Source organism: Coregonus lavaretus (genome assembly GCF_964263955.1).
Source record: "Coregonus lavaretus genome assembly, chromosome: 1".
NCBI lineage: Eukaryota > Metazoa > Chordata > Actinopteri > Salmoniformes > Salmonidae > Coregonus > Coregonus lavaretus.
The window spans coordinates 65,592,527-65,604,295 of NC_139988.1; the positions used below are offsets into that span (position 1 = coordinate 65,592,527).

The 11,769-nt window shown below is 42.2% G+C and overlaps 2 protein-coding genes across 5 annotated transcripts; both read left to right on the forward strand.

Annotated features, from left to right (window-relative positions):
• Positions 1-1,774: 1,774 nt before the first annotated feature.
• Positions 1,775-5,802, forward strand: LOC311106031 (retinol dehydrogenase 13-like). The gene is made up of 7 exons (XM_084148303.1): positions 1,775-1,949; positions 2,236-2,354; positions 2,656-2,811; positions 3,011-3,115; positions 3,282-3,494; positions 3,658-3,759; positions 3,947-5,802. Exons 1-7 carry the CDS (start codon positions 1,885-1,887, stop codon positions 4,282-4,284), a joined length of 1,098 nt encoding a protein of 365 aa, XP_084004429.1. The 5' UTR covers positions 1,775-1,884; the 3' UTR covers positions 4,285-5,802.
• A 1,129-nt stretch (positions 5,803-6,931) lies between these two features.
• decr2 (2,4-dienoyl CoA reductase 2, peroxisomal) lies at positions 6,932-11,552 on the forward strand. 4 transcript variants are annotated; one of them, XM_084157226.1, is made up of 10 exons: positions 6,932-7,146; positions 7,811-7,931; positions 8,292-8,360; positions 8,798-8,849; positions 8,972-9,107; positions 9,526-9,650; positions 9,836-9,929; positions 10,132-10,236; positions 10,543-10,784; positions 11,085-11,552. In XM_084157226.1, the coding sequence occupies exons 2-9, from the start codon at positions 7,834-7,836 to the stop codon at positions 10,761-10,763; spliced, it is 900 nt and encodes a 299-aa protein (XP_084013352.1). In that variant the 5' UTR covers positions 6,932-7,146; positions 7,811-7,833; the 3' UTR covers positions 10,764-10,784; positions 11,085-11,552. The 4 variants fall into 4 exon arrangements, with proteins under 4 accessions (XP_084013352.1, XP_084013350.1, XP_084013353.1 ...); XM_084157224.1 differs by having other exon boundaries at positions 10,543-10,731; XM_084157227.1 differs by having other exon boundaries at positions 6,940-7,146; positions 7,815-7,931.
• Positions 11,553-11,769: the final 217 nt, after the last annotated feature.

The window sequence follows — 11,769 nt, forward strand, 5'->3', positions numbered from 1 at the left end:
TCAGCAGCCACCACTGTTGTGTGTGTATGTGTAGGTGTGTCAGTGTAAGTATGTGTGAGTGTGTGGGTAGAGTCCAGTGTGTGTGCATAGAGTCAATGCAAGAGAGTTAGTGCAAAAAAGGGTCAATGCAGGTAGTCCGGGTAGCCATTTGATTATTTATTTAGCAGTCTTGTTTAGCACTCTTATGGATTGGGGATAGAAGCTGTTCAGGGTCCTGTTGGTTCCAGACTTGGTGCACTGTTACCGCTTGCCGTGCGGTAGCAGAGAGTACATTCTATGGCTTGGATGGCGGGAGCTCGGCCCCAGTGATGTACTGGGCCGTACTCACCACCCTCTGTAGCACCTTGCGGTCGGGTGCCTTGCAGTTGCCGTACCAGGCGGTGATGCAGCCAGTCAAGATACTCTCAATGGTGCAGCTGTAGAACTAGTGCTACACTTTCACAAATACTTAATTGATGGTTGTTCTTAAAAAGCCCCAAAAAACGGTGACAAACTATACAAAAAAATAACAGTTGGGAAACATGGACAGACACTGGCTTATAACCCATCACAAGAGTGGTAATATCAAAATGTCACACTACACTTAAGGCTTTTGCAGGGGTATTCGTCAGTTGGGACAACTACTCCAAAGACTTTGATTTATTACCAAGTAAATATCCGTTTTTGGCCCTAATAATGGGAGTCATTGTCCACAAAGCAGCACAATGGGCTGTCTAGTTCCCGCCTATCCTTTCTTTGGATTGGTGGATACATCTCATTATTGTAATCCTTTTTTAAATATTCGATGAGGGTTGTTGACGTCAACTGCCTGTATTCAATGGAAAGAGATGCTATGCTACTAGCCTCATGCCATGAATATGCATAGCCATCTCGAGACAACTCTGATATAAAGTATTTTTTCTCAAAGTTGCCGGGATGTCGACTGTCCTACTTATATCAGCACACTCGTAACAACTTAAGCATTATGAAACTTCTATTAGATCAAATAAACCTCACATAGCAAATAAGCCATACATTTTTTTGTTAACCAAATTCGACACCTCTTCATTGACCTCCATACAAAAACTCCTTGCTTGGTGGGCGAAACAACGAAATATCGCCACCTGTTGGAGGGCGAAAGATTTTCTGCTGAGTTGGGCCTCGCTCTTCCTCTTCCTCTCAGATAGCTCGCCAGCTTGTAGTCCTAAAACCCCAAAATGAGTTACCTCTGGTTCGTTCAGCCATCCCTATGACGAAAGTTAATGGGGAAAGAATAAGGTTTTGGGATACATGCCGAAAATAAGGTCTGAGGTTAACACAGGCTTATGAGATGATATACGTTTTGTTCAATGAGATACTAACAGTCAGTTAACATAACCTTTATGAATTCTGAAGCCTTTATGTGCTTTATGTGTTGTTGTTTTTTTACATCAATGCTTCAAAATTCACAAAAAGTGGCGTTAGCTGATGAAGATTATGTCATAGAACAAAATGTATAAGATCTCCTAAGCCTGTGTTAACCACAGACCTTATTTTCAGTGTTTATCCAAAAAAACTACAAAAACGCCATTCATTTCCCCATAGGCTTTGTCCAACTAACTATTGTGGAGTTAGTGCCTACAAAAACACGCCATTACTATTTCTCTCTATAGCACCTTTAACATTTTGTCTTACAAGAGAGTAACACCACAGTTATAAATCAATATTTGGTAACACTTACACTATAAATCCCATAATGCCATTGGCGAATGTCTTCGCTGTGATTGGTCAGACGCCTGGGAATTGGTTGACGTGTATTAACATGCGCCTTTAACCTTGTGCATGAGGAAATTATGAAAGTCTCCTGTTTGTGAGTGGTGTTATAACCTGTCTTATGTTACTTTTGTGTGTAAACCTTCGTAAACGATGAGCAAATATATTCTGCCCGTCTCGGTCTTTGGAACAGTGTTTGGGTGCGCTGTTTTATTAAAGTAAGTAGCCTAAGAAATTCCTTTCTTCTCAAAAAGCTAGAAGAATCCTGACACAGCTATACCTTCTGCCATCAGCTGGTGCGTCTGTAGTATTATGCACCTGGTTGACAAAGCTTCCCAATCCAATCAGGAGTTTGATGTTATGAAACTGTCAGTGTCACAGTTAAAGATATGTAATGCACAGTGTTATTTAACATGTTGTAATGTTTAGCCAAAACCTTTCTAAACCATCTCTTACAGCTTGTGTGTCACTCTGAATTATGATTATGAGTCACTCTCCCCATAGGAACCATGTTACTGGAGGCCCTTGTCCCAGTAAGGCTAAAATACCAGGGAAGACAGTGGTCATAACAGGAGCCAACACTGGGATTGGTAAAGAGACAGCCAAAGAACTGGCTAAGAGAGGTACAGAACATTTGGCTGCATAATAGCGGCAACTAACCACCAATTTTACTTAAGGGCTTATTAGTAGGCTACAGGGCACATATTTAGACAATGCACTTATTCCTTTCTGGTCACTGACTATTATTATAGTTCTACTATTATTATTTATTGTGTCTTTACTACTGTGTGATTGGCTAGTTGTTACAAGTAATTCAAGCAAGCATAATTGCTTGAGAAACCAGCCAGAACGACTCCCTTAGGATTAATTATATTAGTTACCTAGCTACTCTTTCCCATTTCCTATCCTCTTCCATCCAATCAGGCGGTCGAATTATTATGGGGTGCAGGGATATGGAGAAATGTGAGGCGGCTGCCAAGGAGATCCGGGGGCAGACACTGAATCCTCATGTTTACGCACACCACATAGACCTGGCCTCTATCAAATCCATCCGCCAGTTTGCAGAGAGAGTCAACCAAGGTGAGTTAAAGTACATACTGGAGGGACATCAACTCAAATGAGACACATTGGAAGTAATGGTCACTTAAGCAGCTTTTGCACCTTTATGAGTTGAGCTACACCCTATTCTCAGACAATGGTGTATGTTTGTGTATCTGTGTGTGTGTGTGTGTGTGTGTGTGTGTGTGTGTGTGTTTGTGTTTTCTTCATGTCGTTGCAGAGGAAAAGCATGTGGATGTGCTGATAAACAATGCAGGAGTGATGAGATGTCCAGCAGGGAAGACAGAGGATGGGTTTGACATACAGTTTGGAGTGAACCATTTAGGTAAGCTTCTGAGTTCCCGAATACTCCAACTAGAGTGCACTTTGTGCAATGTTTTATTTCATACTGTTGCTTTACATTGTATTATGATTATAAATACATAGCTATAATATAGAAGCATATGGACATTGTCATATGTTTATGTTACTGTGTTCCTCTGTTTCTTCAGGTCACTTCTTGCTGACCAATCTGCTTCTGGAAAAGCTGAAGGACTCTGCCCCCAGCAGAGTGGTCAACCTGGCCTCTCTCGCCCACATCGTCGGGGAGATCGACTTCAACGACCTCAACTGGGACAATAAGAAGTTTGACACCAAACGGGCCTACTGCCAAAGCAAACTCGCCAACGTTCTATTCACAAGAGAACTGGCCCAAAGGCTAGATGGTAAGTCCAGTAGATCTGTATATGTGTGTGTGTTCTCTGCGTGGGTGGATAGGTTTGTACTCTGTTTGGGATGGTTTGTTATTTTTGTGTTGGGTTTGTATTTTCCATTGATTACAATATTGATTACTGTGTTGTTAATCGCTGTTGTGTGTGGTTGTGACAGGTACTGGGGTCACTGTGAATTGCCTACACCCGGGGGTCGTTGCCACAGAGCTGGGGAGACACACTGGCCTCCACCAATCGCAGTTCTCCAGCTCAGTGCTCAGTGAGTCCGCCGCCTTCTCATTGTGTATTACACTTAGAGATCCACTCACTTGAAAATGTTTGCTAAACCATCATCTAATTTTAGATTAATAGGCTCAGTAGGTCATAGTTAAAGCCCCCAATCACTCATGAAAAGTTATTCACAAAATGCTCCAAATGACCCCTACTGTCTCTGCCTCTCCCTGCAGGTCCGTTCTTCACCCTCCTAGTGAAGGGGCCAGAGCTGGGGGCCCAGCCTAGTGTCTATCTGGCCGTGGCCGAGGAGCTGGAGGGGGTTACGGGACGCTACTACGACGTGATGATGGAGAAGGAGCCAGCACCCAAGGCCCTCGACCAGGAGGTGTCCCGGAGGTTGTGGGAGGCCAGCGCCAGGCTGATGGGGCTGGAGCAGGAGCAGGCACCATCAGCAGCAGTGCCAGCCTCAAATGGGGCCCAAGAGAAGCGCAGCACAGACCCAGACACTAAAATCATAGTCAAGCACCCACTGTCAGTGTTTGAGCAAACAGGAATGAACCCTGGAGTATGAGGCCCGATATGGAAAGAAGTCTCTGTGAACGGTTGACTTTGCATAGGCGCCATTTTCTCTCGACAAGAGAATGTACAATATGAAATCCGAGCTAGCTTGAGATTTCGATTATGGCTCGCAAGACATGTTACAGATATGCTACAGACTAATGCTTGATTTCACCTGGTTGTCCAATGTCCATACATCAGGAGATGTTATAGAGGCAATGATACAGAAGTGACTTGTCCAACAGCACAGTGAGTGTTGGCTTACAGTAGGTTCCAGAGGGAGTAGGTTTTCATTCCAACCAAAGTCAATGTTAAGTTATATTTTAATGTTAATTGAAGATATTGAATAATTATGGAAATAATCCACCTTTCATGGCCAGATACTGAGACAGAATGAAATGGGAATCACTGTTATTAAAACAATTGTTCTATGTTATGAACTGAACTTGAACACACAGGCTCACGCTCATTGCATGTGTTGTAATGAGTACAGTATAATGTTGCCTCATCTGGCCATGATGAGGCTCAAGGGAAAGGGTTACCCGTCATATTAGCGTTGCTTGTCATTGATTATACTATTATTGACTGAGCTAATTAAACAATACTAGAGTGACAGTTGGAGTCAGGAAAGAGGATATGCAATAATGAGATACCTAGAGCCGTATTTATGCTTTAACCCTGTCATGTTTGTTTGGCTCGTTTATGTATTATTAATGGTTTGTGAGGAAGAGGGTTAGCATTCTACAGGCTCTGCTAGTGTTTTAAAACTGTAACCTGCCAATTAACACAACCTGGTGGTGAGCTATCAAACTCAGAGGGAAACACATTTTGACATGAAGAAAATGGAGACCAAAGAAAACATTTCTTAACCCCCCACAGAGCTTCTGCAAGCTTTGACTGTGTCTCACCAAAAATATGTTACTTACATGTCTTGATGTTTTCCTCTAGCATCGATCACTACTACATTGTTGCATTATAACAACACATCACCTCACTATCTGGAGTCAGAAAACTTTTGATCAAACTGTCCAGGCTGGCATGCATTAATGGAGACTGTTGGCATACACACAGCCTAAGTGCTTTGGATTTATTAGTCCTGAACTATCTGAGGGATCCATTTCACAGTGCTCTTCCCGTCAATAAAATACCTAAATTCAGATTGAGAGAAAGCCAACCACCATCTGAATGTACTCTGATGAGCATCGATCCCCGGAAACTAATATCATTCACCAGCTAAATCTGGTGTCAGTTTACCAGCAATAACATTCCCTGGTGCCATCCTAAAAAGCTGAGGGTAATAGGAGATGAACTAAGGGATCAATGGTTTTCCACATCCCTCTGATTTGGAAAAGGAGGTAATGTTTTGTAAAGTGGGAGGGAATACCAGAAATACTTTTACATCTGGTTATGAAGAGCCATAAAAGAGACACTGTTATTGCGCTCCCTAAACATGCACAGATACATTTAGATTATAAAATAAAAAATGCTTTATATTTGTGGGTATCCATCAAATGAAAGCTTCTTTAATGGACACCTAGAATATGGTGTTACTGAAACACTTCTGACAATGAGAACAATGACCTTTTTGTTTCTGTATCTTATCTGAAGGTTCTGCAGTGATTTATTCATTCTGGCCTTGAGGTAGAATTTAGAAACATGTCTATCATGTCTGTGTGAGCCTTGAGGTATTTGTATACTGAACAAAAATAAATACACAACATATAAAGTGTTGGTCCTATGTTTCATGAGCTGAATTAAAATATCCCAGAAATGTTCCCTTCGCACAAAAAGCTTATTTCTCTAACATTTTGTTGCCAAATTTGTTTACATTCCGGTTAGTGAGCATGTCTTTGCAAAGATAATCCATCCACCTGACAGGTGTGGCATATCAAGAAGCTGATTAAACAGCATGATCATTACACAGATGCACCTTGTGCTGGGGACAATAAAAGGCCACTCTAAAATGTGCAGTTTTGTCACAAAACACAATGCCACAGATGTCTCAAGTTTTCAGGGAGCGTGCAATTGCCATGCTGACTGCAGGAATGTCCCCCAGAGCTGTTGCCAGAGAATTTAATGTTCATTTCTCTACCATAAACCGCTTCCAAAGTCATTTTAGAGAATTTGGCAGTACGTCCAACCGGCCTCACAACCGCAGACCAAGTGTAACCACGCCAGCCCAGGACCTCCACATCCGGCTTCTTCACCTGTGGGATCGTCTGAGACCAGTCACCTGAATTAAACTGAGGAGTATTTCTGTCTGTAATAAAGCCCTTTTGTGGGGGAAAACTAATTTTGATTGGCTGGGCCTGGCTCCCCAGTGGGTGGGCCTATGCCCTCCCAGGCCCACCCATGGCTGTGCCCCTGCCCAATCATGTGAAATCCATAAATTAGGGCCTAATGAATTTATTTAAATTGGCTGATTTGCTCATATGAACTGTAACTATTGCATGTTGCATTTATATATTTTTTCAGTATAGTTTAAGCATCTCAACAGAAAAAACAACACTAGATATTCTATCTCTGCATTTTTATGAATAAGCAAGGAACACATTTTATATTCTCTGCATGGGATGGGAAACTACTGTACGGAATGACAGCATGAGTATGACGTTTGCGCTCTTGAACAGACCACTCTCGAACTACATATCCCAAAATGCACTTGTCGTTTCACAAGAAATAGGTTCAAGGTACAGTACCTTGATGACCAGAGAGCACATTTGCTGTTTGACAATTTTGTGAATTTGTAAACGTCTTCAGTCGCAATTTGTGAAGTAAATCTGCAACAGAGTGCATTTGGTCGTCGAGAGACGTTTGTGCGTCGCTGTCATTACAGAGCAAACGCTACAACAGGAAAAACACAACAACACAGTCGGTGAGTACAACTTTACCACAGATAGAACAATGAGACAGATGTTTTACCGGATGTACAAATCTGAAGCATCCGGTTGGCGTTTCCACTCAACACCAAATGTGGTGATGAGAGGAAGCCCAGTGGCCGGCAGTGGGAGAAGATGGGAGCGAGATGGATTTTGGCCGACATTCTGCTAATTTTCTCATCGATTAAACGTTTGATCTCAATACAGATTTCTGTTCTCAAAACTAAAATATGTTGCGAACATAGTGGACTAAGTTTAGTAGACTTTACTTTTTGCGAAAGTAAAAAAAGAAGAAGGTATTTTAGTAGTGCAAGGGCGAATTGAGCTATTGCACACGAGCACTTAACAGACAAACGTTCCCTAACGGAAATATGCAAATACATACTAGAACGCGCCAATAGGATCTCGTTAGCTCGTGCTTGGCTCTGCCCATCTCCTTGCTTGTTCTGCCCACTATGATTCATTTGCTCCCATTGGAAACGACTGGCTGTGGGTTATCTTTGGGTTATACAAATATCTTTCACTTTACTTCGTCAACTTAACATTCTTCCATGCATTTCCACTGCAGTCTGCAATGCACCAAATGTCCCAGCGATTGCTACATAGGACATTGCACAAAGTGTGCCTTAAAAGTGTAATGAATTCATATTTTTGTTCCAGCCAGGCTCCTTTGGAACATCAGTATGGCAGAGCCACAGAGGGTGGGAGATGTGCCTGAGGATGTAGACACAGATGACTGCATGACTTCATACACTCACATTTACAGTCCAGATTTACTCAAGTAAGTGGAAATGCAACCTTAACGTACCAACTGTACTTGAGCTGTGCATTGTCACTTGGAACAAAAGTAGTCCCGTGTAGCTCAGTTGGTAGAGCATGGCACTTGCAACGCCAGGGTTGTGGGTTCGATTCCCACGGGGGACCAGTATTAAAAAATAAAACATGTATGCACTCACTAACTGTAAGTCACTCTGGATAAGAGTGTCTGCTAAATGACTATAATGTAACAAAAGCAATGGCCAGTAGATTTTATAAGTAAATGTTACTACCATTAGTGATGTAATAGGAAAAGATGACAGACATAGGGCCCTCTGTATAATACCGGTACTGTACATAATTTTGTAACAATATATTTTCACAGAGACCAAGTGGCGTTCATAACTGGAGGGGGATCTGGAATTGGACTACGCATAGCTGAAGTGCTCATGAGGTGCTGTACCTGGAGTCTCTGACGTACTCCTCCATGCTCCCTGAGACTGTACTTTAACCCTCTGGTTGTGTTATCACGGCCTGTGTCTGCCTATCTTCTCTCACCTCTTACCTATAGAGCATGTCACTCTTCACCTAAGACGTTGAATGATGCCTGTCACCTTTGGCTTCTTGGTACATCACATGATCTCAGCCTTAACCTTGCACCTTTCACTTGACATGTCCATACATCCCTCACCCCTCATCTATCACATTCCCATGGCCTTGTACTTTGCCTACACCAGGGACTGCTTACGTTATGCCACTGTGTTCTACCTATAGCTTACCTGTGTCATCCGCAACCTACCATTAGAGACAACTCAAACCTTATGCAGCATGTCATCACACACAGAACATCTTGTCCCTCACCCCTAACCTCTCACCTTTCGTGTCTTTCAGGCACGGCTGTGACACAGTGATTGCCAGCAGAAACTTTGAAAAGCTCACAGAGGTCACTACCCTTATATCTTGTAAACAAGTAGACCAAACAAAAAACTATGTTGATTTAATGAATAAACTTTAAATAAATGTTGATTTATCATGCTGATGTATATAGTCTGTGTTTTCTTCCAGGCTGCTAAGAAGCTGACGGCAGCGACGGGACGCCACTGTCTCCCTCTGACCATTGACGTGCGACAGCCCCAGACCATCTCCGCTGCAGTGGACGAGACGCTGAAAGAGCTGGGCAGGATTGATATCCTCATTAATAGTATGTAGAATACACACGTGTGCACAGACAGACGTGCATGCACCCACCCACACACACAAATTGGATCTGCTGTGAAATTGTGTGCGAAATTGATTGTGAAGCCATGATGGGGTGAAAGCAGTGTAATTTTGTTTTAATTATTGCATTTTCTCAAGCTATATCTATCTCTCTTTATCAACTGTTCTGGCTTTTATCATTTTTGTTACCCTTGATAAATAATAATTTTAAAAACGGCCCTTCCTTATACAAGTAAATAACTTGATTTGCATTTCACGATATTTCAATCTGTCTCTCTTTATCTGAACTTCCTCTCCATTTGTACATTTTCATTTTAATACCCAATTTCTAATTGAAACGTGTTAACGTTGGTTGTTTGAAATATGTAAGGAACTGTGTAGCAATCTATTTTATTTTATAGATGCTGCTGGAAACTTCCTGTGCCCTGCTACCTCCCTCTCATTCAATGCCTTCAAGACAGTCTTGGAGATAGACACCATGGGTACATTTAACACCAGCAAGGTGGTCTATGAGAAGTGGTTCAAGGTACAGCACACTTTCAGTATGCACTGAGATTTTTCAATCAATTTCCTTCAATCTAACTATCTACCTTTTGCGTGACTTGCATGGATATTCCTGTTTGGTTTTCATTGTTGTGCTATTACCTCAGATAGTCATACTTCAGTTAAAATGTATGGATAGACTTGATCATGTCTGATGTTTGTGTTCAGGACCACGGGGGTGCCATTGTAAACATCTCTGCCACCCTCGGCTACAGGGGTCAGGCTCTCCAGGTGCATGCTGGCTCTGCCAAGGCTGCCAATGGTAAGAAACGTTACAGTGTTATAACTATATGATTGTTACTATATTGTTATGTTTTTATTTGGTTGTATGTATTTGGTAGAAATGGCTGTAGTCTTTAGGTGATTCAGCACTATTTCTCAGATATAACAGCAAGCCCACTAACAACTTCCCCCCTCTTTATTCATCCCACTACCCTTTTTCTGTTCACATCTCTCTCCCCCAGATGCCATGACCAAGCACCTGGCCGTTGAGTGGGGACCAAGTGGGGTAAGGGTTAACACCCTGGCACCAGGTCCTATTTCGGGGACAGAGGGCTTCCGTAGGCTGGGTAAGGATCTGTGGCTGCCTGGCTGGGATTTGATAAACGCGTTTGATTGATTAAGCCATGTGCCAAACTCACACATGGCCACGCATACTTTTTAGTGATAAATCTTGCCACTCTTTTCTACCTTTTAATGAAGTAGGTTTTAGTATTCACTTGATTAAGTAGATCTGGGTAATGAAGTGTTATTTCTATGCTAGTGAGGTCAAAGTTATCAAGAGCAGAGCCTTAGGAGAGGTAAACTAAATGAAGTCCTCTTCAGTCTCATTTCTCTTTGCACCCCCCCCCCCCCTCTCTCTCTCTTGTCTTCAGGTGGCAACAGAGCAGACAGCATGGGCGCCTTCTCATCCATTCCACTGCAGCGGGCAGGCAACAAGACTGAGATGGCCCACAGCGTGCTGTTCCTGGCCAGCCGCGCCTCCTCCTATGTGACGGGCCACATCATGGTGGCTGACGGCGGGAGCTGGCTCACCTCAGCCAATGACGTGTCCATGCTGCTCGGTATAGCTTCCTCTCAATCTGCTAAACTCTGACACGCCCTCCCCCCGTCCCAGGTGTGTAGGACAGGAAAGGAGGTGGAGCTGTAGGTCTAGGAGAGGAGAACGTTGTGAAGTGTGTTGTGGATAAGTAGAGTGCATTTATCTTTAATCTAAATATTTTTCTGGAGTAGTGGCATAGATATAGGGGTGGTGTTTTGCCCTGAGTTGGACAACTGATTGCTTAATTTGTCTGGCTTGTGTTCCATTTTAGTCTGTGGCCTTTTGCCTAAGGACACTTTAGATAGAGAAGCATTGACTTATTATTTGATATGCAGATACTGTCTTCAAATTAAATAGTGTTTATTTTGCTTTCAGGCTATTGGTCAGCTGAACTGAAGAGAGACAAGTAAATGGTGAAGATGAAGTGGCAGATTTGGAATAATCTGCTAAATCAATGGATTTGCCATGTAAGATCTTTGAGACTGGAAAGCTAGCATAGCTGATAGTGGTTAAGTGGACAATAGGAGGTAAACACAAAAATATTGACTGAAAAATATTGACCTAAAAAGACATGTTGAAAACAGGATAGATGGGCCAAATCATGTTTCAAGTGTTGGATAATTTGAGTTAATCCACAACATTTTTTATATTCTAATTTACTAACTACTTTCAATAACTACTTTGGATTAAGAATCAATATGTTGATGAATGTGATTAGTAAAGTCACCTTCTGTAGTTGTTGAATTATGTAGGCTAGTTGTTGAAATTACATTGTAAAGCACTTACAATTTCCATAAACAATGTCCAGAACTTTTCCTAATAAACCTTGACATAATGACATTTAAAAACTCTGCCTGCATTTTGAATATCACAACACTTTTCTAACCTCATCATACATGTACTGAACTTGAGTATTCAAAATGACTCCTTCAAGCAAACACTCAGTTTTGACATAAGCCTGCACTACTGTATGTCCATATAAACGGTGAAAGAAACAGTAGCACCAATAGCATAGCCAGAGAGATTATACATTTTTTATTAACTAAAATCCGCCGGAGGG

Coding starts and splice junctions, on each gene's coding strand:
- LOC311106031 (XM_084148303.1), top strand. CDS start 1,885: ATGAGCAAATATATTCTGCCCGTCTCGGTCTTTGGAACAGTGTTTGGG. Junction 2,812..3,010: donor TGCAGAGAGAGTCAACCAAG/GTGAGTTAAAGT, acceptor ATGTCGTTGCAG/AGGAAAAGCATGTGGATGTG. Junction 3,116..3,281: donor GTTTGGAGTGAACCATTTAG/GTAAGCTTCTGA, acceptor CTGTTTCTTCAG/GTCACTTCTTGCTGACCAAT.
- decr2 (XM_084157224.1), top strand. CDS start 7,834: ATGGCAGAGCCACAGAGGGTGGGAGATGTGCCTGAGGATGTAGACACA. Junction 8,850..8,971: donor ACTTTGAAAAGCTCACAGAG/GTCACTACCCTT, acceptor GTTTTCTTCCAG/GCTGCTAAGAAGCTGACGGC. Junction 9,108..9,525: donor GATTGATATCCTCATTAATA/GTATGTAGAATA, acceptor TTTATTTTATAG/ATGCTGCTGGAAACTTCCTG.